This window comes from Calypte anna, chromosome 11 (assembly GCF_003957555.1).
Source record: "Calypte anna isolate BGI_N300 chromosome 11, bCalAnn1_v1.p, whole genome shotgun sequence".
Taxonomy (NCBI): domain Eukaryota; kingdom Metazoa; phylum Chordata; class Aves; order Apodiformes; family Trochilidae; genus Calypte; species Calypte anna.
The window spans coordinates 18756045-18782005 of NC_044257.1; the positions used below are offsets into that span (position 1 = coordinate 18756045).

The following is a 25961-nucleotide window of genomic DNA, read 5'->3' on the forward strand; positions in this document are numbered from 1 at the left end:
AGCACCTTCTGCCCACGGGCTGGATCAGGCCCTTGGAGAAGACACAACCCCCTCTCCCAGGCCAGCCTGGCCCAGCCAGGAGAGGATTTGGAGCCAGCTCCACAACTAATGGATTTGGAAGTGTTCCCAGCTGAAGGGCTGCTCAGCCCCTTGCAGATGGGGCTGTGGTACCAACCTCTGTGTCACCCAGAAGGGTATTAAGTGACTCCAGGAGGGGAAAAAAAAAAAAAGAGCATAGAAAATCACATGCCAGCTGCCAGATTGGCTCAGTCACAGAGCTGGATGGCAGAGGGGTTTTTATGCTCCTAAGAGACCACAGGCTCTTGGCTAGGGATCCACCTTTATTCAGGCTTTCTATAATCCCAACCAGGCTTTGAGCAACAACAAAACCCTAAACGGTGGAAAATGATATAAAGAAAACAGGCAAATAAATGGAGTCTATTCTGGGTGCTTAAAATAACCAGTTTCCAAAAGGAGAAAAGACCCTAAAATGTGATTTTAAGTTCTTCTTCCCTTACAACTGGTTTTAAAAAACTAAGTTGAAGAGGCACTGCTGTGTTGCCTCCTGATAACACCAAAACCTCACATCAAATACTATCAGAAAGCAAAAGTCTATTTCCAAGTATTACAACTGCTAATAGAAATGGAAAAAACCAAACACTCCAAGTGCTAAACAGTTATTTGGACACTGAACAAGCAGACTGAGCCTTGACTGTGCAGTTTGCAAAGTTTCCCAGTGCTGAGGACAAAAACAAGGTACCCAGGGAGAAATTCCTTTCCTAGCCATGCTGAATTGGCTGCTGGCAGCTCTGCAGACAGTAAAACCACTTCCCAGCACCACCATCCCCTCCACAGCCCCTCCTCAAACCCCTCTCACCTTCACACCATCTCCCTTCAGCTGCTGGAAGGATTTTGTGTCGTGACTCCAAAGACATCCTCGTTGGGATGAAGTCTTCTCCAGCTTGGGGAGATCCTCTTCTTGTCTGCTTTGCTTTAGGTTGAACCCAGGAGGCTTTGGGAGGCTGCCCCCACTTTTGGGTTGAGTTGGTGGGTACCAAGGAGCCCCAGCATCCCGAGTCAAACAACCTCCTTCTCAGGGATATTCATCCCAGTTCCATTACTAAAAGCTGACTGGCATCCTCAGCACTGGCCTGGAAACTCTGTCCCCAGGCACCACGTTGGGTTTTAGCATCAAACAAACGGGGAGCACTCGCTCTCCTTCCCAACTTGCCCATTTCCACTTTGAAACCTGTGTTGCTGGGCTCCCCTTTCCAAAGGCAGAGCCGTGTTATCTCATCCCTGCACTCAAAGGCAGTTTGCAGAGCATTAAACCTCGGCTCTAAGTGTTGGGAATTGATCTCCTGGTTTCCGATGCCAGTGTTTGGATCCCCAAATTGTTGCTCCCCAGGGACCAATTTGCCACTGAAATAATCCATTTGTCACTGCAGGATCTGAAAGCCAGGCTCCATTTTTGCAGCCACGGACTGGAAATGCAGCAGGGATTCTTTCCATGATTATTAGTTACATCCATTTCAGAAGCTCCCCTGCACCGAGGGCTGGCTGATAACACAACCTCGGGGGCACAGCAGGGAGGCTCCAGAGACTCAGCTAATTGGAAATTAAAGGCAAGGAAGAAATTCCTTGGACTCTCAGCCCGAGTAGATATTGAGCTTTTAGCAGATATATTTAAACATAAAGAAAGGAGCATCAGGTGGAAGCAGCTCTGGACACACACCAGCTCTCCTTTACCTCTTATATCTTGCATAAAGGAAAGGAAACCTCCACCCCAGCAGCTCTGCCACTGCAGGTCTGGCAAAGCCAACGCCTGCCCCAGGATGGGCACATCCCCAAACTGGGACCAGCTTCTCCTCAGAGAGAACCCCCAAGGGGTGGTGTGTGACCCAGGGGGTCTGCTGCTGGTTTTGAGGTGCCCCAGAGCAGGTTGGCATCTCCCCAGCCCTCCTGCTGGACACAGCTCCAGACCCCCCACAGCCCTGGTCCCCACACCAGCCTGGGCTCTGGCACTTCAGGTGTTAAATACTAAACAGAGAAACCAAACCAAGCTATTTTAAACCCAAGTCAGCCCCAGGATCTTGGAGCTGGGTCTCTGAGACTGTCCCAAAGCAAGGTGTTGTTTTACAGGTGTGCCCAGACAAGTAATGTAATAGATTTCTGATAAATAATTTTTATTTCTCTTCATTAGTTCTTCATCCCACGACTTCCAGATCTTTGGGCAAGGCACTGATTTAAAATTCTCCCCAGCTGTAAATCTTCATATTTAAATTTAGAGAAGTAGATTCTTCACATGAAGCTTTGATCTTTTATAACAAATGGACAAGAAGCAGATCATAAACAGCCAGCAAGTCAACTCCCTCGCAGCAGCCAACTTTCAAGTGCAGAGTTTACACTCAGTCTCCATGCACCGAGGGGTTATTTCAACCAGGAATGAGGAGTCTGGGTGCTGAGTTACCAGATAAACACAGTGTGTGCTGAGAACAGGCTGGCTTCTCCAAACAAGCCACACAGACAGGGAATAGCAGCATCCTCCAAACTGCAAGCTGGAAAAAGAGTCAAGAGTGGAGTGGGAAGCAGGGGGCACCTGGGATGCTCCTGATGTGCTTGATGCAAAGGTTATGGACTGAAAACCTCCTCTGGGCTGAGCTGAGGCTCCTGTGATGGGAGCTCTTCATTAGCTGCACACAGTTAAGAGTTTGCAGCAGATGTTTCAGGAATTATGTGATGGCTGAGAAGGATTTTCAGGGAGTTGCAGCTGAGGACTCCCTCCTCTGGTGGTTCCTTTATCTGCTGGTAAGTCAGCTGCAGGGCTGGGAACAATTCCGGGTGACAGAAGCACTAAAGCAGAGCTGGATCAGCCCTAGAAAATGGGGAGTTCCTGGTTCTGTCTGCTCTCCTGTGCTGGCAGGCACCCAGGGCTGCTCCAAGTCCTCCTCCCAGCCCTTTCCCTGCAGAACAGCCTGGTCAGAACCTCTCAGGATTTCAGCTATGTCAGAACCAGGGGAAATGTTATGGCTGAACTGGAAATGCCTCATTATTCTTGATGGACAATTAGGAACCTCAGAAGGCAGCTAAGAAATTTGGACTGGAGACAAATGCCCTTTGAAGATGCAGAGAGAGCTCCAGGGGCTCTGCCAGCTGATGGAACCTTGGCTGGGATTCTGAGAGGTGGAACAGCAAGAGCAGACTCAAGTGCTGTTCTTATTGCCATCTGAGAGGATTATCCAGCTTCATGAGATACACAGCAGGAATTACAGGGCAGGGGATTACAGGTAGCACAAATCATGGGAAGGGAGAGAATGAGAGCATTTGGGATTACAGGGAGGGTAAGGACAAGGAGCTGAGGAGCCTGTAGCTGGTGACAGCAGTGACCCAGCAGCAAAGCTCCCAAGCCAGCCCCAAGCTTTGCTTGGGAAGGAGAGGTAGAGAGCTCCTGGATTTTCCCAAGCCATGTGGAGAGGACTTGTACAGAGGGGTGGATGTGGAGCTGTGGGTGGTGCAAAGAGCAGGCTCAGGGCTGCTTCTCACTGCTCCCCTGCAGCCCCAGAGTAACCTTGGTGGGTTTTGTTGCTTTCATTAGCACTAGAGAAGGGTGTGAAACAGGCTCAAAAGCAGTTGAGAAAAAAAAAAGTGCAGTGTCAAACTGCAGAGAGGCTCAGCCTTTCCTGTGAACTCTGTTTAAAGGAGTGCTGTAGCCAGGCTGTGGAAAGTTTGCACAAGAATTCCTCAGAGAGCACACGCTGGAAACAGGGTCAAGAGTTAACATCTGATGTAAATGGGCACTGCTGAGCCTGGAGCTGGCTGGGCCCAGAGCATGAGACCAGAAATGACTTAAAGCAGACTCAGACCCAGGATTCTGGAAATGAAGGAAACCTCTTAAACGAGTGACTGACCCTCAGCTCCCCAAGAGCACCCTGCACACCATCACAGGCAGTACTTACATGAACACCACTTTCCATTTCTTCATCCTGTTACCTAGGGAATGCTGGCAGCTCCAGATGGAAGGCAGGCAAGGGTGTGTTCCTCCCTGGAGCAGCCCCTTAGGCAGGAGCAGGAGGGAGCATTTGTTTGCCCCCAGTGATGCACAGCAACAGCCTGGGCTGTCCTGCAGCCAGGACTTGGAAGTTTAAAAAGAAAGGAAAAACAAAGGTGGTGTCCAAAGAGCTCACAATGGACACCAAATGTTAGAGGCAAAGAAAACAAGGGCAGTTTGGGCAGGGTTTTCTGGAGGCTGCAGGTTTCCTGACCAGTCCCTCCCATGGCTGCTCTTGGGGCAGCTGAATGAGCAAGGACTTGAGAGGGCAGGTTGGGGGGGAAGGAGCAAGGGGAATGGTGCATCCGTGGTGTTTCTGAGGTGGTGGCAGAATTATGGTTGTCCAGAGAGCTTTTACACTTGAAACAATCTTCACTGAAAAGTTACCATTTAGGGAAACAGGAGAAAAGTCCAGGGTAAACCCTGAGTGCTAGCAGTGTAAACACTGGCCCTTCTGGAAGGGCAAATGATGATATCCATACATCACACCCTTCCTGAGTAAACAGGAGTCCAACATGAGGAGACATGCACTGTAAAGCCCCTGGCCTGCTGGTTACAGCTTTGCTGGGTAGCTCTTGGGGGCTGCAGAGGAGATCAGTGAGGCCAAAAGCACTTCTTGGGGTCAGGCTTGGGTGGTGTGAGGCACTTTCCCAGCTTCTCACAGCCTGGAGGAGACCAGTTCTGTTAAAAACAAACAAAAACGTATGATACAGAAAGCTGATTCACACCAAGTATCTACTCAGCCTCAACCCTAACCAACCCCTCTTGATCCTCCTCACAAAGACACCCTTGTGTCCTGCTGATGCTCCTGGGCTCATCAACCTCCCAACTCCAAACACTATTCAGAGCTTTAGGAAAGACTAAAAATCCTAAAAATCCTTCTCCATGCTTCTGGGACACAAGGGTCCCTCCTGCACAGCTGCAGGAGTCTGCTGGGACTCTGCTCATCTTCTTCCCTGTAGCAGCATGGAGCAAGCAAGCCAGGAGGTGAACCCCCCAATTTTCTGGAGATCCAGAAAGGAGTTGTCATTCCCAGCACTCAGATAGCCAGGCACTGTCTTGCAGAAGGAGGCAAAAAGCACAAGAAGGCCAAGGGTGTGATAGAGATAAGAATGCTGGTATTTTAATGAGCATTTTGATGGATGAATTTGGGAACAGATGGAGCAGGAGGCATTTCTGAGACAACTGCTCCAGTGTGTGCAGCCCAACACTATTTGCTTCCCTTGTTTCCAGGTTTCCTGACCCACCTTTCTCCAGTAACAGAGAAAAGACATCAGGCAGGAACCCCACTGCAAACCTCAGCTTCCAACAAGGGAAGGAATTGGGCAAAAAGAACTTTTTAGATCTCTTTGGGGTTTTGCCATTTAACATTTGGGACTGGGGGAATGTGAGGGCTACAATTCCCATTCAGCTTCCAGAGATCTTTCATTCCCTGTCCTTCCCTCTCTCAAGGTCTGTCCCTCCACAGGAGATTCCTGCTGTCCCCTGTCAGAGCTCAGTTCAGCTCCCACCTATTGCCTTTTCATTTTACTGATTGTTATCCTCCGAGTCATTTACGTTTTCTTGGAATGAATCCTTACAAAGAAAAGCTTAACCTCAGGAAAAAAAGAAACCCCAACCTGCTGGAGCAGGTTCCTATTCCCTCCAGCTGACAACAGATGGCAGTGAGACACCAGCCACGGCTGGAGCAGGAGCAGGAGCAGCCCCAGAGAGGAGCTTTGGGAGGCATCTCACAGCCACACCACAGCTCCAGACACTGGCAGAACAATTCATGCTCTTTTCTAAAGCCAGTTCTCACTTTGAAAAGGCACAACCAGGGCTGGGAATTCCAGATACCCAACCACACCGTAGTAGCAACGGAGAAACAGGCATTGGGGGGAAGAAAAACCCCAAAACAAAAAACCCCAAACACCCAACAAATTGTATCTGCTTCAGCCTCACAGTCCCAGTCCTGGCTCCTGAGCACCCCATGTGTGCTACAAGTCAAACATCCAGCTAAGCCAGCACAGCTCCTCTGCATGGGGCAATTTCTTCAGGAAAACACAGCAGGAGAGGCTGGGTGGGAGCTTTGTCCCCACTGCTGGGGACACACACACCCCCCAAACACCTCCCCTGCCCAGGAGGGATGCTCCTGCTCTGCTTCCATCAGTCCCACCACTGCAGTAGCTACAGAACAACCCATCTGCTTTGCTCCTGGAGAAGCAGAGAGAATTCCCCTCTGTCCCAGGCATGAGAAGACTCAGCAGGAGAGGGGATGAAGCACGGGACCTCCAGACCAGAGGTTTTTTCCATCCTGCAACCTGAAGATGCTGTTTGTTGACAAACAGAGGTACCAGATGTTTTCACAGCACCTCAACACACTGCCCCAGGCTAGCTGCACACCAGCCAACTATGCCTACAGTTTATGAACCAGCTTTGGAGCTGGAATTAGCACAGAAGAAATGTCTTCTGAGTGAAGGCCTCTGGCAGCAGACAGGCGCTGGGGACAGTGCCTGAACCCAAAAGGTCCCAGAGGAGAACAGCAGAGTGTTTATTAAGGGAAAAGTTGAATAATGAAAGCAAACAGCACAGACACAATGGTCCTTCCATCTTTTTCCCACTTAACATCCAAAAATAAAAAGATGTGACAAAGCTAGAAAAAAAAATAAAAATCTTTGCCTTCTTATTAATGAGACAGAGCTCCACGTTTTGTCCTTCTCTGTCTGATTGGAGACAGACCCCAAGCAGCAGGCACCGACTGGTTCAGAAGATTATTTCAGCATCAGAAAGATTTTGCCTGTTACTATTTTGTGCCAGTCTACAGGCACATGGCCTCAGACTACACATGCTCCTGTCATCTGACAGCGTCACCTCCTACAAACCATCTCCTGTCTCTGCCAGGCTCTCGACAAACCAAGCAGCATCTGACAGGAAAGCCAAACTGTAACTTTCCAACATGCAATTTGAAACAGAAAACAGAATTGAAAATGTTTGCCCTGCTGCAAGACTTTGGAAAAGTCAGGCAGAGGTGGGACTGGAGGAGAACAAGCAAGAGCAAAGAGATGTCACTGGAGAAGATGTCACTGTCCCAGTCCCACCACTCCAAACACAGGACACTTTTGAGATGTGCAGAAAGGGCTTGGAAAGGAGAAGAAGGATCAGCAGTTGCAGACAGTGCCATATCCCTAAGGGGGGAAGCCCAGGAGTTTATCACACCATGCTGGGAGATTTTCCAGACCTGACCCCAGTCCCTTTGTAGGATCCTTCCCATGCAACGTTCACGGGTAACAAACAGCCCTCTCCTCTGAGGAGCCAGATGGCCTTTCAAACAGGAGAGCACTCATCTCTTCTCCATCCCTTCCCACCATTAGGTGACAGTTTTAAGCCTTTACAAATAATATTTTAGGCTAAGGATCCTCAACTGTATTTATTTATGCCTGCAGTGCTCACCATGACAGCTCTGTCACACACGTTAAGCTGTGGCTCTCCTGGCACCATGGTCACCTTGTGCTGCTGGACAATCACAGATATTTGCTCCATAACCCTCTGGTATTCATCACTTGCAAAGCTAGAACATGAGAAAAAACAAAACCAGAAACCCAGATGTTATTAATGGGGCTTCCTACACAGCATCATTAGAGTGTCCACATCACCAGGGTAGCTCAGAAGAGTTTTAGTGGCCATACAAAGAAGAGCAGCTTCAGCATGGCCACTCAGTGGCCACTCACTGCCCACGGGTCCATAGGGGGATGAAACATCTGGGCTGACAGAGTCCAGCCTGGGCTTGGAGCCTGTGGGGCTGAGATGCTTCATTTGGGGTATCAGGGACAGCAGGTGCTTTGCCCACCCCAAGGGGGAGCTTCCTGCCAAAGGTGCATGGAGAAAGGAGGGTGCTTCAGGGGCTGTCCTCAGGGTGTGCCATAAATGCCATAAATTACATCAATTTTTAGTAGAAATTAAAGTGCCACAAATGAATACCAAGGGAGGCTTCCCAGCCACATAACAAACCCCTTGGCAGACACAAACAGGTTTGCAGAGGGGATCTTTCCAGTGCTGTCACCCAGCTCTCTGTGTTATCCTCCACCCTTCCAAGGGCTTTCCCAGGACAGGTGCAGCATCACGGGGAGGTGTTCAGTGCAGGGAATAAAGGCAATGTCAATACTTCATTTTTCAAGAGTGTTCTCAAGGTAAGGGTTTCAAATACAACCACTGCCTGTAAAACTTCCCCGTCACTGAGTAAGATGAACGAATGTTATGCAAACAGGAAGATGGGGAAGAAGAATAGAAGTGAGTTGTCCAAGACCAGAATACCTCCCCCATTTCACAACATCCACCCCAGGGTTCTGCCCCATCTTCATTCTTCTCTCACAGCTTTATTACTCCAAGCTGGGACCCATCTGTCACGCTCCCAGCCCTCATACAGGGTTAGACACTATCAGATCTTTTATCCACCCAATTACTCCAGTAGGTACTTGTTTAAGTGGTTCAGGGTGTACTTCAGTGAGACTCCAAGTGTCTCTACAACGGAGGATTATTACCCCGTGATCTCATTTTAGCCATCACGTTAAGAGTCACTTAAAAACCAGAGAGCAGCAAATTGCTCCTGGAGATAAAAGAAACAATGCAGCTCGGTCCTGACCTCGGGCTCCCTTTGCTGGCCACCAGCCCCACACTCCAGCTAATTTCCTTCTTTGAAAAACAATCACATTTCGAAGCCCCAGTTACGTGCCAACAGTTTCCAGTAAAGCCTATAAATATCCCATCTCGGCACCCACCCAGAGAGAGGAGCTGCTGCTGGGGCTGAGCCTGAGCACCAGAAGGGAATCAGGAATGCCCAGGGAGCTGCTGCTGCCCAGCCAGCTCTGTCCTGCTGGGGACCCCATCCCTGGGACTGCCCATGGCACCTGAACCCACCACCTTGGATTCAGGCTCTTCTTGCAGTGCTCCTTTGGTTTGTTTGCATCTCACCTGAGCTCTCCTGGCAGCTGATCCCCAAGGCAGAGGGACCAGGAGAAGTTTGGGAGCTGCCAGAGCCCATCTCTGCCTCACACCTCGAGGCAGAAGGAAGAGTTCGGCTGCATCCCGGTGGTGGCACAAGGTTTGCTGAGGTTTTATTTATCTGGTCCTGGCTCAAGAGCACAGGATTGCCAGCCTGGCAGCACACTTGGGGAAAAAAAAAAACTTAAAACAGATTTTTGTTTTTTTAAAAGAGGGTTTTACAGCTAACCTGTGCTGACACACAGAGGAGAGTGAGCACGGGAGAGCCCTCGGAGAGAAAAGGCTCCAGAGACAAAGGCACAGGGGGGAAGGGGCTTAAAACCTTAGAGAAAGAGCAGGGATGGAGGCAGCATGCTGGACACTGAGCTGGGCAGAGTTAAAGCCTCTGTGCTCCAGTGATGGAAACAAAGATGAAATGTGCTTGGGGGAGACACCTCTATTCGGGGGGTTTAGATTTCCAACACACGTATTGTGCCAGGATTTGAAAGCTCTTCCAAAGCTGAGCTAATCACACTTCATTAAGATCCTTGTATTAAGGATTTATATGAATTAATACATATTTTAATCAGTTGCTAGAGTCTGACAGAGACTCCAGATATCAAATCATTGAGTACCTCCTACTGCTGCTCTTGTAACTCCCATGTTTATTTCTGTCACACACTTGTGTCATCCCTCCAGCCTTTCTCATCTTCTTTTGGAAGTGGACCCATAAGATAAAATGTTGCTGCTAACTAATTAAGCTCCACGGCATCTTTGCAAATATTTAAGCACTGAAGAGAGAGCCCAATTTCATCCATCCAAACGGCTTTGCAGACACAGGATTCCAAATTAGCTCTAATCTGGACAGACCAGTGGAAAACACAGCTGTGGTCTGGATGAAAGGAAAACAATATGTTGTCATGACTGCTGCTTTTTGCTCCAAATATGCCAGTCCTGTTGCAAAGAAATAAAAAAGAAACCCACCACTTTTTGCTCTAATCTTAACTACTGCATTTATCCACAGCGTTGCTGCTCATTAGCAACCTCAGACACGTGAAGGCTGCAGTGTGACCAAGTCAGCTCCAGTCATTTCAATCATCTTCCTGCTCTAATTCCCCTCTTCAGGCCACTCCTGGCTTTTTCAGCCAGCTCAGCAGTGACAGGAAATCTTGGCCTAACCTCAGCTCCTGGTGGGTTTGAACTGCTCTCCCCTGCAGCTTCTACACTTCCAGATTATTTCAGCATTTAGCAGAGCCTGAATGACTTCCCCAAAAGGGCTTGGCACTTAGAAAAGACTCGTGCTTCTCACCGAGGTACAAAGCTGGCTAAAGCTAAAGACCATGTCTAGATTATGCTCCAAGTCCTACTGCTAACCCATAAACCTTGTCTCAGTAGGGCTTAACATGCTCTTAAGCTGGCTAAACCTGTTGACACCAGCTTAAAACATATCCCATGGCAGCTGCCTCCTTGTGTCCAAGTACACGACAGTGATGGAGCCCAAGTGCTGGAAGGTGTCATTCAATCCTGGAAGAGATCATGGCAGGTCGTTGTCAGATGCCTTAATTAAACCCCAGAACTCTCTTCCTCCTCCAGAAGTAGCAGGGACTGCCCTGCCTGCAGGATGGCACCATCCCCAGGCTGGTCCTCCTCTGAAACTGGAGTCATGAAGTGACAAAGATAGTGGGGAGGTTGCTTTTCCTGTCTTGGCCCCATGGGGATCCCCATTCCTCACTCAGGTGTTGCACACCAGATCTGTTGAGCTCCAAAAAAAGGCTCCAAGATCCAATACACGTGCAGCAATTTGTATTTACTGATTGCATACGGGAGGGGTTAAAAATATCTCCAGCCTTTAACAGGAGAAGTGCATTTTGAGACAAAATCCAGGAGAGTGCCTTTAATCTCTCTGGAAAATGGGGTAATTACTTCATGGTAATCAGTCTGAGTTGTTAGCAGAGCTGGGAACCTCCCTTACTTTTCCATGGAGCCCCTGATTTTCCATGAATTCAGCCCTAGGGCTGCTAGGGCAGGGTTTGCTACAGCCTGATCTTATCCCTACAGGTGTTTGGGCATTATTGTCTGCAGGAAGCTCCAAGCCCTCCTGCTCCCAGGGCACGCTGCAGTTCCTATTCCAGGTTCAAGAGTCCTGCAGAAGGAGAGCTGGGAATAGCACTGGAAGAAGCAGAGGGTGAGCAGGTGGTGTTGTGAGGAGTCTGCTAACAGGGATCCCCCAGCGCCCACGGAATTATTCCAGGCGGAGACCGAGGGAAAGGAGTGGACAAAGTCCAGGGTCATTACACTAATTGACACTTTACCTCCGGGAAGTCTCTGGAGATCCAATCAGGGGGTCCCAGGGACAGGTGTGGCCTGTGCTTCCTTCATTTACTGTAATTGTGCCTTGGCAATCTGTTCCCATCTCCTCCTTGGCCAAACAGCTCCAGGGTAACCTGTGCTGCTGTTAACCCCGCCGTGCCCTACGCTGAAACGCAGCTTTGGAGGAGGAGGGGTTGGCTCCCACGCTGCCTTCCAGCTCTGATTTCATCTTGTGCTTGTCCAAGTCTTTCACCTCCAGGTCTGCGAGCACCCCCTGAGTTGTGAGGAGAGGGAGAGGGCAGAATACACCCCCAGAAATGCACCCTCAAACAGATCCGAGCCGCGGGAAGTTAAAGAGCATTTTCACCAGTGTTTTAAAATCTCCATCTTGGTGTGACCATGGAAAGCCCCAGCTCTGCATGAACAGAAGATCCAGATTCCCCATTTGATCCTCCTGCTAGGTGCTGCAGTGTATTTCTGAATCATCATTTAAGCAACTTGCTCTTCAGGCTGCTCTCAGGGGCTTTAATGCTGCCTGGACACCTCTCCCGAGATGATGATGATGATGATGATGTCCATTTCAACTTTTGAAACTGCTTCACATGGCTTTTTTACTTTATTATTCCTCTTTAGAGAAGCATCATTCCAGTCCAGGCAGTTCCTCATCAAAGCAGGCTGTTGTTTTAAGCAGATGAAGCAGGGGTTGATCAGATACCTGTGGCAGTGCAGAGCAAGGTCCTGGCTGGGCAGAGAGCACTCATCCATCCAGACCAGTTTGCTCTCAGGCTACCAACTCTCCTCCATGGGCATCTTTTTCTTCAGCCCTCATCCTTCCAGAGCTGGCTGTCTGGCTGGCTTGCATATCTCTGACAACCTTTCTGCCTCCAGCCCCTGCAGGCTTGATGCTGGAGGGTTTTTTCCTGGCATTGCTGAGGCTCTTTCCCCAGTTTCCAGTTTTCATGTTCCTCAGTGCCACCTCCTCTGTGGCAGCAGCTGATTTGTCCCTGCAATGCAGCTGGTGCCATTTCCTTCTCCTTCAGGAAGAGGAGTCAGCATGTCCCCTGGGTGAGATTCTGCCTCTTTGTTAAATACACTTTTTTCCCCCATTTTGCACCCTCTCTCTCCTCCCTGCAGCAAGGTTTCTGCCCTGATTAGTAAGGTGAGACTGGCAATTCTTCCATCAGATCCTTTCCCCTGCAGCTTTCCCTTCAGGAGCTTCTTCCCTTCTTTTCTGGCTCCATAACCAGTGCAATTACCTCTCGGATGATTTCCTGGATTTTCCATCTGCTTGAAATCAGCACTTATGAGCTCTCCTATTAATTAATGTGTTCCAAAATCATTCTGTTCATCAACCAAGCCTTATCACTTCCAGTCTTTTTTTTTTTTTCCATAACAGGAAAAGCAATTGCCCTAAGTAAAACCCAGGTATTGTGATGCTCCAATTTCAGTAAATTCAGTGTGGACCAGAGGTTAATCACTCCAAGGAGGGTTTGCTGCTAACCAGGAGCACCAGCAAGGCACGAGCACACTGTACTTGTTGTTATTAAACATCTGCACCCCTGGCTCACAGTGACAGAATTCCAGAGATTTCTGTGAGAAATCCTTTTTGCAGCTCTGGCACCTGACTCAAACCCCTCTCTCTGTTGCAGTAGGCATTGGGTGTTTTGCTGACTGTATTTTGAGCCCTGCCAGCTTCTGCTCTATATTATTGTGTTCTTCCTGCCTGGCAATGAAGTATTTTAGTCAAGGCATCTATAAAGAGCAATGTGTGACTTGGGTACCAAACTGGCAGCTGGTTGTGAGGATGTTAGCAGCAGATAACTTCATTGCATTGGTTGGAACTGAGAAACAAGTTCCCTGGGTGGGACTTGTGGACACACCATGCCCCAAACCTGACAGAACTGGGTAAAGAAAAAGAGCCATCAGATCTTGCAGTTCTGCACCCTGATAAATTGGGTGACAAAGGCACCCCACAGTCTGAGTGCTTTCATGGGAGGTAAAAACCCCCTTGTAATTGCACCCAGGGAGGAAATAAAAGACTTGGACTAAGAGAAATGCTTCTGCTTTGTGTGCTGCCCAACACACTCTTATTTATATTTTAAAGGTGAGAGCTATAAAAAAAGAGATCTTATCAAAGCCCCAGTCTATACAGATCTAGAGAATCTCTTGGATGACAAAAGACACAGGCATTTCACTTCTGACTACACAAGGAGCAGATAACAAGGTAACTCTCACAGAAGTACAGCCCCTTTACCATTTCTGGCCACCAGAAGAAGGATTATTTACCAGTAACCCCATTTCTTTGAAACATATTGCCCACATACACCCTGGTATTGCAGTTCTTACTACAAGCCCCTCTCCAGATGCCAATTTTGCCCTGTCAGCACCTGCAGGCAGTTTCTGCCCTGCCTCACCCTGCAGCCACGTCCATGTCAAGCTTGTGGTGCCTTCAAGGCAGCAGAAAAAAATAATAACATGTAAGACAGCAAAGTGGTTAAGTTTACAGGAAAGAGGGAAAGGTGTCAAGAAATCAGGGGTGCAATGCAATTTTTCCTAAATGCTTTGGCAACATCCTGACCCACCAGAAAAGCCAAGGTGGTGAAAGAGCTGGATGATGCTCTCTGCTCCTCTGGGGCTGCTGGAGGGTGAGCAGGAGGGACTGGGAACACACACAGACCTGGGACTGGAGCACCAGCACACCCAGCATGATGCAGGCTGGGAGGAGAATGCTGGATTCCCTTCTGAGAAACATCAGTGTTGGGACTCCCAACAGGCTGTCTGCCAAAGGGGATAATTAAGCTAAATAAAAATACACAACAGTAACAGCTCCACAAATGAGGATAATTTAATTACCACATTCGACAGAGGAGACCCCACTTCCCAGGAGTTTTCCATTGTGACCAGAGAGGAGACAAAAGCAACGGAATGTGCTGCAGAAAGGAAGATTCATTTACTAGAAGAGGCTTTCTATTAGGGTCTGCATATTAAGCAATGGCACAGCTCTCTATAATCATGTCATAATCTTGCCATAAAATTCTATCAAAGCAACAGCTCGTGAGAGTCCAAAAATCAATGGAACCATTTGAGAAATGATTTCAGATGTAACACTGGATTTAATTCCAATGCTCAACCCATGGTGGTTGTAAAGAGCATTTAAGTAACAGAGCAGCAAGTGTCCTGCAAGCACCTCTCAGGGAAGAGCTCCTCTCCCTCAACTTCAGAGGAGGCAGTGGGCAAACTGCAGTTCCCTTAATGCTACCCATTTCTTGGCTTTTTGGAGAATGAAGTCATTTCTATAGCCACTCATCTCCCTAAAATAAAATAGCTGCTAAACTGAACAGGGCATAGTCTCAGCTGCAATCCCTACCCAGCAGCCCAGTTCCACTGAGCTGAATCTCTAAACCCAAGAGCTGCAGATTTGCTTTATTTATTAGTGCTGAAATGCAACAGAAAGGCAGAGCCAACGTGCTGGGCTGCTGAAGAGCTTTATACACAGCTTAATGCACCTCTAGGGTGCTTGTCTGTGAAGTGAGAGAGAAGTGGAAATATTTTTCCTCCCCTTCTCTCTCTAGTGCAAACACTCAGTGGACAGCAGAGGCTCAGTTCTTTTGGAAGTAAGGGAGTGAGTGTATCCACTCAATTATTTAAAACAGTTGAGTAATTGCAGCCCTGTCAGCTCAGAAAACATCTCTCTGTTAAAGCTGCTGCACAAAACCATTCCAGGGCAGGCAGAAGCTCTACCACTATTTTTTTTTTCTCTTTATTTATTTCCACATTCTCCAAGTCAGAGCCACTGGTGAGGGAGGAGGCTGTGTCTCTGTTTGCAGTTAGTTTTGCTGCAGGGTAAAACTCAGTCAGGAAAAGGAGGGAGGGAGGTGGGGACACCTTGGGAGGTTTTTTGGAGGTGGCAGGGTGTATGTGTGCTGTGCTGGCTGTGCCTACAGAAACCCTTACAGAAACCTCTCTGGGCATGGTGTGTGCTGCAGATAACCATGACAATAGGAGGCTTACAGGAAAATGGATTCAGACAGCTGAGAGAGTCCAGGGAGGGAACAGGATTGAGCAGCAAGTCCTGTGGCTAAAGAGCCTTTGGAGGGGCTCCTTCTGCAGGAGCTGGGAGACTGGATGGTCACCACGTTTGCCTCCACAGAGGAAAAACACCTCAGAACATGCAAAGTTCACAGAATCACATCACAGCTTCCCAAACCAGACAGAGAATCCCAGCTCCAATGCACACACCTCACCAGCACCACTGCTTTATTATTCCACAGCTGCCTTGCACTCATTCCTGTCCTGCCCAGAAGTGGTTTGCCTCCTGCAGAGGGTGGCAGGATGCAGAACATGAACCACCAGACTGAGGAGTCAAGCCATGGACATCTGTACATCCATCTGACCCAACCATCTGAAACCCAGGGTTGTTCTCTCCTCTTTAGAGCTCTCATCAGCAATGGCCTTCATGGACTGCAACCTTCCAAGCAGGTTGCAAGAAACAGCTACTGAGTGAAAGGAATTCTATAAACAATGCTGAGAGTTTTCCCACCTTCATCAAGTGCCTCACCTCAGTGGGTACTTCTCTCCAGGGTCCCTCCCCAGGTGGAAAAGCAGAGGCAGGGTAGTGTGCTCCTCCTGTGTATGGGTTGTTACTCCAGAGACATTCTGCCCAGGGCAGAAATCAACACCCTGCAGGGAAGAGGAGAGAGGTCAGCAAGGGTGGAGCAAAAAGCTGATGCCACTTCCTTCAGCATCTGGTTCCAAGAAAGCCCAGAATTAGTTTAAATGGAGACTCTGTGTCAGTCTGCAAAATGGGTTCTGATCTGCTGGGGTAAAACCAGGTGCCAGTATTGGCATTGCACTGACATAAAAGCTGGAGCAGGACTTCAGTTTTTGCCTTATCAAGCACTAATCTTGATAAAATATTCACTAAAATGAAATAGCAAAACAAAAGACAGAGGTAAAACCATTTAATCCTAAACATTCTGCCCTTGGGAAGTATCCCCTGGCTTTGATTTCTAAAGCTTTGAAATAACACAGAGAGGAGCAAAACCACTTGGCAGTTCTGATCAGAACACAACAGTCCCAGAGGAACCATCCAGCCAAACAAAGGGCTGAAAGGCACCTGCAAACTCAGCTTGCCCCCACTTGCCACCAGACCTGAAGGATGTTTCACCCCAGAGCAAAGCAAATCTGGATAAATGGGAGAACTGGAAGCATCCATTGACCTGATTCACAGCAGGCTGGTGTGGAGGTGCTCACCTGGGGACAGGAGTGGGGCTGAATGAGGTGTTTAAGCCTGGAGGCATTGCTGTCACTGGCATCCAGGGGGTCAGAAGGTGGGGATTTCCCTGTAGCAGCAGTGGATATGAAGGGCAGGAGCACAGGAACTCTGATAGCAGCAGGGGCTTAAAGTGCTCCCTGGTCACCTTGCAATCCCAGACCAGCTCCCTGCCCTTGGTCACCTTGCCAGGCTGCTTCTCCTGACAAACTGAACCCATTTCATCCCTGGGAGCAGCAAAAAATGCAAAGCACTGATTTCTCTGAAGAGCAAATAAAGCAGGGGAGCCCCCCAGAGCTGCAAGGACCAGCACCAAATGGACCTGTTAAAGCTCAGAGTTACAATCCCAGCTGCCTCAAAATGCCCTGAGACACAGCCTGAGAGATGGAGAGAAGGTAAATGGGGATATTTCACTGGAGGTGGGAAAGCAGCTGGAGCATTTGCTTATAAAACAAACAGCCTGAGAAGGTCCTCTCCACAGATGTTGGTAGGATGGGATTGGCAAACAATTTTCTAAAAATATCCTGTGATTTTAATGGACAGCTGGTCAGTGGAGCAGTTAATATTCTGCTTTTCAATAAAGCAAGAAGTTTAGAAGCCCATGAAATCCCATTTATCTGCACAGAGCTATAGATTCCTGAATCACTGACTGGAAAAATAAGAGAGTTGCTTGATAGGTTGTAGTGGCCTTCCAATAATGGACTTTAAATGGATACAAAAATGATTGACCTTTCCACCTTGTGATGCCACAGGCCTCTGAAACACACAGGGAAAACCAGATTTGTCTTCTTTTTTTTTTTTTTCCTCAAAAGGAACAGTTAATGAAAAGGTATCAAAGCCTACATAACATTCAAATTATAATTTGGATGGAAATCAAACAAGCAATTTAATTAAGAGCCTGCTAATTGGTACAATGCTCTCCGGCTGCAAATGCTTTGGTTTGAAAGAAGATTTTAGTCTCTTGGGTCTTTATTTATACATTGCTGCTTACATTTTATCTTTTGTCTCTTATACATTCCTTGTAGCTGGGACTCCAGAACACAGCCCAGGATACATCCCAGAGACAAAGACAGTGCTGTGACAGCTTGCCTGGTGCCACTAGCCCAGCACTAGCAGTCTTGTCAAAGCACTCAATGCCCTCTTCAAAAGCAGTCTGGTGGGGACAAAATAAAGGAAAAAAAAGAAAATCAAGCACACTGTTTTATAATATTTATAAATAACTCTTCAAAATGGCTGAAACCACCCTTGAAATTTCTAAGGCCTTTCAATTTATTGCCACAAATAAAATTGACTCTTACTGGTTTTATGTACTTTGGGACAATGTTCAACCTACAGAGAGAGCTTAAAATATTTTCTACCTGCTCATCAGGAACAAATCAGGAATAAAAAAAAAAAAGGGTAAAATGGTGACCCCAGACACCTGATCAATGCATGACACTAAGTAATATACTACTCAGACACAGGAAACTGGTCTTCTGTCCCTTAACTGATCACCCACAAACCTATAGCTTTTCTGTTTGGTTTTTTTTGTAAGTAAAAACCCTTTTAGATGTCAGGGTGGAAAGAGAAAAATCAGCTACACCAGTGACTTGATCTGCAATCCCCAAGTCTGGGTTGCTTTCCTTTTCTGGAGCAAACCCAGTATACATTAAATCTCCTTGAGATGTGATAAGTTAAATAGAAGACAATCCACACTCTGGAGCATCTGAACAATGCCTCAGGTTGCTTGGAAAGTGTGGAAATTTGGTCCTATGGGGTGCTGGGAGCTGGGAAGGACATGCCAAGGCTCCTTGTGTTTGTCTGGGAGGGGACTGAACAGCCCTGGTCAGGAAGGGGACTTGCTTCTAGATGGCAATTTTAAATCGTGTCACCATTTGGGATCATTCCTTCCTCTTCATTAAATAAAAACTTCTTTTTTTTTTTTTTCCTTGTAAAAGCCTGAGCTGCCAACATGCCCCATGATGGATCCCAAGAACACTGCAGGCTTTAGGAAGAAATGGAAATGTGCCAGTTTGTCAGCTGAAGCAAAAGCCACATCATTGCCCGGGCAGCAGAGGGGCTCTGGTGAAGGATCAGCTCCCTGGCACTGCCAACGGGACAACAACTTCACCCCAAAATAAACCCCCAGTATGGGGGAGTAAAGCAAAGGGGCAGCTGTGCCTGCCCTATCCACCAGGATAACAAACCCCAATCCAGTGGCCCTTTCACCTGCTCTTTTTGCCTTTAAACCATTGATTTGGCAGACTGTTAACCCCAATATGCAAGCAGTGGCTAGGGCAGGTGCCTGGGAATTCCCATGTATAGAGGTACCACCCATCCCAAAGGAACTAGAGAGGTCATTCCCTCTGCTTAAGCAAATTCCTGGAGCTTTTCTCCTCAATTATAAAAGGCAAACCAGAAGATCCTACCTGAAGCCTATCAGCTCAGGGAGCCCATGAAGAGCATCAGATGACAGCCAGGAACAGCTCAGCCCCTGCATCCCTCTCTGGCACAGGCACAGGTTTCATACCCCCCCACAGACCTGTCTGCTGGGGGAGAGATTTCAGCAGCCTTTTTATTAAAAAAAAAAAAGTAAAAAAAAGCAAACCACAACATCCTAACACTTCCTGCACATCAGTGAGCACATCTTTCTGCCTTCCTCCCCAGCACGGTGTGACCTGCCTTGTTTTCCTGTGTCCCTGATCCGGCAGCTCTCTCGGTGTCAGAGCTCCTGCTTTAATTTCCAGAGCAAATGGCCCACAGATGCTGTGTCAATACAGACATGAGGAGAACACAGCCAGCTTGCCAGTTCAGGCTCTCAGCCAAGTGATGGAATCACCACTCTGGGTGAACGTAAGCCCTCTGGCAATCCCTCACCCTGGCACTAGCCCAGCTCCCTCCGACTTGACAGGCGGCTGCAGCAAATCCCAGGTCTGCCTCCTGCTCCTGTCTCCTCGTTCTGCCATACAAAACCCAGAGCAACAAAACCATCCTCCTATTGGAGGGAGAAAAGAACAGGAGGGAATTAAAGCTGGGAGTGATGCTCCTTGCTGCCTGCCAGAGAGCAGGAAGAGGCTGTTCTGGCTCTCCTGGCAATGCCCGGCAAAAGCCCCGCAAACCGGAGCTTGGAATGAGCAGACACCTGGAGGTGTGAGTTGGTGTGAGTGCTGGGCTTCAACCCTGCTGAACAAAAATTGCTTCTAATGTGTTAACTGTCTGGAAAAGACCCCAAAAGCTGGGCAGATCAGGGAGTCTCCAGCAGCTCCCAAGCAGAAGCGATCAATGGCTCAGAGGACCACAATCAAATGTCATTATTTGTGAGGTTCTACTTGACTTCACATCCCCCTGGCAGAAAAGGCTTTATCGATCCCCTCTGCCTTGAGGAGAAGGGCAATCAGACAGACTGCAGCAGGAATAACCCCTCTGGCATTTCATATTAAAACAATGGGGTCTTCTGGCAGGCACCTCCACCCATCACTTAAAGACACAGGAGCCCTCCTGAAAAACCACTGGAGCTTACTAACGAGATACTGACTGCAGAAAGGTTGGTGTTAGCAGCCCCTCTCCAATCAACCATCAGGCCTTTTCCACATTTTCTTCTTCATTTTTTTCCCCCCTTCTTGCATCACTGCTCCTGGAGGGCAGCAGAACTATTCTCTGCTGGAGAGCCTCACATCTCTTCTGTTCTCTGTGCCAGGCAAAGCAAATTTCCTTTCTCTTGCTAGCTCATCCTCCTGCCTCCTCTGTTTGAAGGACTCAGGATCATCAAATGGTTTGGGTTGGAAGGGACCTTTACAGGTCATCCAAAGCCCCACAGGGAGCAGGGACATCTTGAGCTAGATCAGGTTTGCAATCCAGTTGAAGTTTGGTCAGGAGTAAGCATGACTTAGGGGCTGAAAGGGTGGAGGAGAGCAACAAGACAAGTATTCTACAGGAGATTTCCAGCAGTCGGTTATGCCACACAAAAGAGGAATCTCCCCAGGTTTATCTGGACTTGTTCTGCTCCAACACACACCACAGGCAGCTGTTCTTATCACTGCTGACTTCTGCTACAAGAAGAAAGGTGGTCACTGATGGTGGAAAAAGCTCATGTGCTGGTGTCCACCAGTCCCAGAGCAACAGGGAGTCAGCCCTTGTGCAGGAGGAACCTTTCTCTCCCTTTCCCAAACTCTTTTCAAATCTTCACTATTGAAAAACATAAACACAGTTCCAAAGTAAAGTTTCCTTTTATCTCTGTCCCATTTACAACCTCTAGGATGTTAGAGATGTCAAACCACGCAAACATGAGGCACCTCAAGGGAGAGGGAAGCCAGCAAACAGACCCAAACAAACATCCTATGCAACCTGCAGGAAAAACATCCCATGGAGCATCTACTCCCACTTGCTTTTCCTGAGCAAGTTTTCCCTTTGTGCTCTCAGAAGACTAACCAGTCAAGGCTGCAGAACACCTGAGTTAAAGCCAGCAGGAAAAGACAGCATGGAGGTGTCCTCTAGCACTGGGAGAGACCACAGCAGCTTGTGAGAGGAGCCAGACTAGCAGAAGAAGAAGAAAAAAATTGCTTTGGGGGGGTTAAAAACCAAATAAACAACAGAAAACCCCAGGCAGAACAGAAGAGCACACTTCATCTTTCTGAAGGATGACAGTTTTTAATCCCAGGCCAGAAGGCAGAGGATGGGGACCACTGAGGACACCTTAGTGCCATGGGAGCCTGAGATGACTGAACCTGTGTGCTGCTGGTGTGGGAGCTTTCCAGGGAAAATACTCCAAGTGCCATCTGGAGGAAAACATTCATATCCCTGCTCTGCTTTCCTAGGCTTCACTTTCTGCAAGCTGTGTCTCTCTGGTACCTTTTTATTTGTATATGCATCATTGATTACCTAACTTCCAGCCCATTGGAACCCTCAGCTTGCCAGGTCAGAGGCCAGACCTGCACACGTTCCTTCCAGTCAATCCTGACAGACCTGGGAGTCCTAAACTGATGCAGAACACACAGGCATTCTGCATATTTTTTTTTCCCAACATCAACCTGAAAATGTGGTTCTGTAATGGTGCTTTAATGGTATAATCTCACCTAAAAAAATCTAACAAGAACACACGGAGTGTGGATTGGAAACAGCACAAGTTTTCTGTCTCGACGATTTCCCTGCACTGTTCAGGAACAAGGGAACATTCTGAAAGTGAAAGGAGGTTTGGCCAAAACGTGCTGTGCATCTTTCCAAATACTGAGATGCTCAGGAAACAAACCTCTAACTTTGCAGACAGCTGTTCTGACACATCTGGCCAACTCCAGACCTCTTTCAAAGGGCTGGCCAGCATGCCAATGAGTTATGTCTGTTTATTCCAGGTCTGAGTTTGGACTTTCAGACACAGAGTTTTCCATTTGAAAGTTTCATAAATCCTCACATTGATTCACAAGGAGGGAAGGACCCGTGCAAAAGATGACACAATTAACAAAGCCTCAGCTGAAATTCTGCTGGGATAACAAATCAAAGGTATCGAGCAGCAAACCTGCCAGCAGCCAGAATCACCAATGCCACACACGTGCAGATATTTAAATAGATTTTTTTCAAATGAAATTAGCAAACAAATTGGCCTTTCTGATTCTGGCAGCATAACTGTAGTCCTTTATCAATTCAGCTGAGAACACCAGTCACTGAAAGAGGCAACTGTTATCCTAAGGTGAGATTCTAAATCTCCTAAACCAGGACTCAGAACTGTGGAACCCTTCTGCATTCTGATTTATGTCTCTTTTTTAACCAGCAAGGGTTATAATTAATGGCTCGAGGACTTGAGGAGAATTGGAACAAATTTCAGCCTCAGCTTCCTCTGCATGTTGTTAATGGCCAGGCTGTCCACTAATGTGCTCCAATTTTCCCCACATCAACCACATGTGACACAAGCTGCAGGAAAGCAAGTGAATTTTTAATCATCTCTCTGATGTACAGTATAATTGCTGACTTTTATCAGACAGTAGTTAAACAAAGACTCAGAAAGAAATAAATACTCCTTAATTGCACTACTGCCACTGCTCACAGCAGGAGAGCCTTTGAGATGAATGAGTAACTGGTCCCTGCTACCACAGCTCCACACATACTCAGACATGTACCAGTAAGTTTAGATCACTGTAGATGTTCAGATATTTCCCAGCAAGCTGTGTCTGTGTGTGCTGGTAGTACAAGGGAGAGCAGCTACTCTCATGGGACATCCTCTGCTGTCCCTGAGCCCACTCATGTCCCAGGGCCTCACACAGGGCAAATCCTCCATGCTGTGCCACCTCTGATGTGTGAGCTGCACTCACCTACTAACTCAGACAAATACATTATCTCGTTTTAACTGTGTAGAATCAGCACTGAGACAGAGCCTGCAGTGCACGTTTGGAGCCAACTTTCCTTCCTCCTCTGTGTAAAACAGAAACTTTGATTCCTGGAGCATTAACAGGCTTAAAAAGACAAATGCACCTATTTACAGCCCTGGATGTAAATGACTCCCTGGGAGCTGACGTTTCCTTCTGCCCCCAGGACATCCCAATGAAAGGAATTGTGCACTTTTACATCCACAAATGTCATCAGCACTTATTTCTGCACCTGTGATGCCTCGAGGACCTGCCATAAGTTTAAAAAAAAACCTAAAAAAAAGACATAACAAAAACCCATCACGCAAACAATTCCTCCCCAGTACCAGCCTGCTGTCAAAACTGCTGAGAGCTGTGCCATAATGCATTTAGTTCATGTCTAAAGGTATAATCAGCAAGGCACATGTGTGAACCTGCCATTCAAGAGATGCCCCAGAGTTTAGTGCTGAAGTCTGAGGCAAGAAAGATACAAAAGGAGAAAAAATAATAGTGCTTAGCATCCAATTGTGAGAAGATCAGCCAGGAAATTACAGAAGCTGTGCCTCTTTGGCAAATAAAATGTAAAACATCTAGTGTGATCTGGGCTCATAAAAGTGCTGATAATAGATTAAACACATGTACTCCACTGCTTCCAACAACTGCTGTTCTTTCTGCTGTGCAGTTCCTACAGCTTTTGTTTTCCCTTTCAAGAACAAACCCCACCAAACAAACCCATCCCTGGTGCTTTTAAACAGTCCAAGGTACCAGGGCTTTCCTGGGAGATGCTGTGAGATCCATGCCCAGTCCTGCATGGGACTCCAGCACTGTGAGGCACCCCGGGAAAGAACCCCAGAGTGCTTAGGGCTGGAGAGGACCTCAGAGATCATCAAGATCCAACCCCTGCCTGGGCAGGGAACCTCCCACAGATATGAATATTAATATGCTTGATATTAAGGGTACACAGTGCTGATTAAAGGGAGCACCCTCAGAACAACTCAGACCTTGCTCACTTTCCTGGGTCTGTCCCTGAGTTGAGGACAGGGATGCTGTGACACCAGACCCCTGAAGATCTGACAGCTCTGTGGAAGCTGTGAATAAAAGTCTGGCACAGGAACAATCCCTGATTTAAAAGTCAGCTTTACAGGATTATTTTTTACCCCCAGACCAGGGGGTGGGGTTGTCCTGTTATTACCTTGCTGTACTCCTCCCAGGAGTTGCTCCAGGTCCAGTAGTGAGCCTTGTAGAGCCTGACTCTCACTGCCATCATTTCGTTGCCACGATAATAGAATATGGGCCTGGGAAGGAGAGCAAAACAGCATGAGAAACACCCAAGATGCCCGAGCAGCCTGGCTGATAAGGGAGACAAACACTTTGATGGGGTCTGACTTCCCACTCAGCTATCAGGCAGGACCAGGCTCTGCCTCCTCATAGGCTCCACTGCAAGGTTTTCAATTAACTTTTTTTTTTTTCTTTTTTAAAGTGTTCATCAAGTTGAGAGCTCACACGGAGTGAGAATGAAACATGATACAGCTTGGCTGCCAGGGATTGTTAATCCTTGAGCTTTCAGCCCCTGTTATTTCCTATAGGACGTGGGGATTTAAACACCAAGTGTCTCAGGTGTGTGTGCCAGAGACGTGGGGATTCACAGCCTGTGGGATGCTCAGTCTCCTCTTTACAGCAGCACCAAGCTGGATGCTCTTAGTGTCACACAGACAGGGTGGTCAGGAAGGACACCAGATGCTGGCCTGCTCTGGATGCCATCTCAGAAAAATCCCATATGGAAAAAAAAACCCCATAAACCCCAAACCTGGCAGCTAGACAGGGTTTATTTTTATCTTGTGTCCATTTTTCCCCTAAACCTCCCTATGTGTGATCTCAACCTAGCACTGGAAACAGCATTTCCCCCCCACACAAGGGCTCTGAGCAAGCTGATCCACCTGAGGGTCACTGCAGGGGGTTGGACAGGATGACCTTGAGAGGTCCCTTCCAGCCCAAATTATTCTATGATTCTCCTACTTAAAAACACATTTGAGAAATGCACCTCACCCAAAGCATTTGGCACCTGCACTGCCCTTTCCCTGGGCACCCCAGCAACGTTCCTCCTGGGTTCCCCAATGAAAGGTTTGATGTTTTTTGAGGGAACTGCCCAAAGTTTCCCTGAAATGGACTTCTGCAGGAGACAGATTGGATTTGTTGGTGCAGCTCCTCACACAAGGACATCAGTCAGCTCTCCAGTTTTCAGGCTGCTGACAGGGTGAGATGGTGAAGCCATTTATCATTAGCCTTAGGTACATACATCTTTGTCTTTCATTCAGAGATGTCCCTGGGCAAAAACTGCTCACTCTGGTGATGCCACCTTGAAAAACCAGTCCCTAAATGCAAGATAAGAGGAAAAATTCTACATCTGAATGCCAGGAGTGGCCTTAGACCTCTTCTGTTTTAAAACTGTAGCCTCCCTTGTAGGTTCCTTGCACAAATATTGAACTTTTCTCCTTTTTCACCAGGAACTGCCTGAAGGGGGGGAGTTTACTTTTTAAAAATAAATATTTTCCATCTTCACAAGAGGATTACAGCTTGGACTCAAAATTCTGCTGTTACCAATATTTTTTTTTCCTATTATTTTTTTTTTTCCTTTTTAAGCTTAAAAGAACACAACAACTGCATCTCCTGGAAAGCTTTCGTGGGCTGTGGGAATGGAGACCTGGTCGGGTCTGGGATGATGAAATAAAATAAATAAATCATAATAAAAAAAAGCCATGATATTTGAGTGACTGTTACTGTAATACAAACAGCACTTTGGTGGCTGCAATGGAATTCTCTTTTAAAAGCAGCTTTCCAGACTTTTAGAAGTGAAGATGGGTTTGAAGAACCTGGAACACCTCATGTCAGCCCCAGGCTGAGCTCTCAGACACCTCTGCATGCAGTGCTGCTTGCCTGGCAGGCACTAAAGCAGTTTTCTGGAACAAAGGTTCACATCCAAGACAGAAAAGAACCCCAGTATGCTTTCCATGCATATGTTTCCTTGTTATCTCACAGCCAAAGAATGTCTGCATGCATTTCCCAG

The 25961-nt window shown here is 47.6% G+C and overlaps 1 protein-coding gene across 4 annotated transcripts in view; it reads right to left on the reverse strand.

Annotated features, from left to right (window-relative positions):
* Nucleotides 1-2209: 2209 nt before the first annotated feature.
* Nucleotides 2210-25961, reverse strand: part of GALNS (galactosamine (N-acetyl)-6-sulfatase) — a 42583-nt gene continuing 18831 nt past the window's right edge. For 2 of the 4 annotated variants that reach the window (XM_030457543.1, XM_030457545.1), the window contains 3 exons: nucleotides 24090-24192; nucleotides 15873-15994; nucleotides 2210-4729 (listed from right to left, as the gene is read on the reverse strand). In XM_030457543.1, the coding sequence (XP_030313403.1) occupies nucleotides 4432-4729; nucleotides 15873-15994; nucleotides 24090-24192 (523 nt within the window). In that variant the 3' untranslated portion in view covers nucleotides 2210-4431. Of the gene's footprint in view, nucleotides 4730-7477; nucleotides 7596-15872; nucleotides 15995-24089; nucleotides 24193-25961 lie in introns of all 4 variants that reach the window. The other 2 variants (XR_003988014.1, XM_030457544.1) reach the window with 2 other exon arrangements.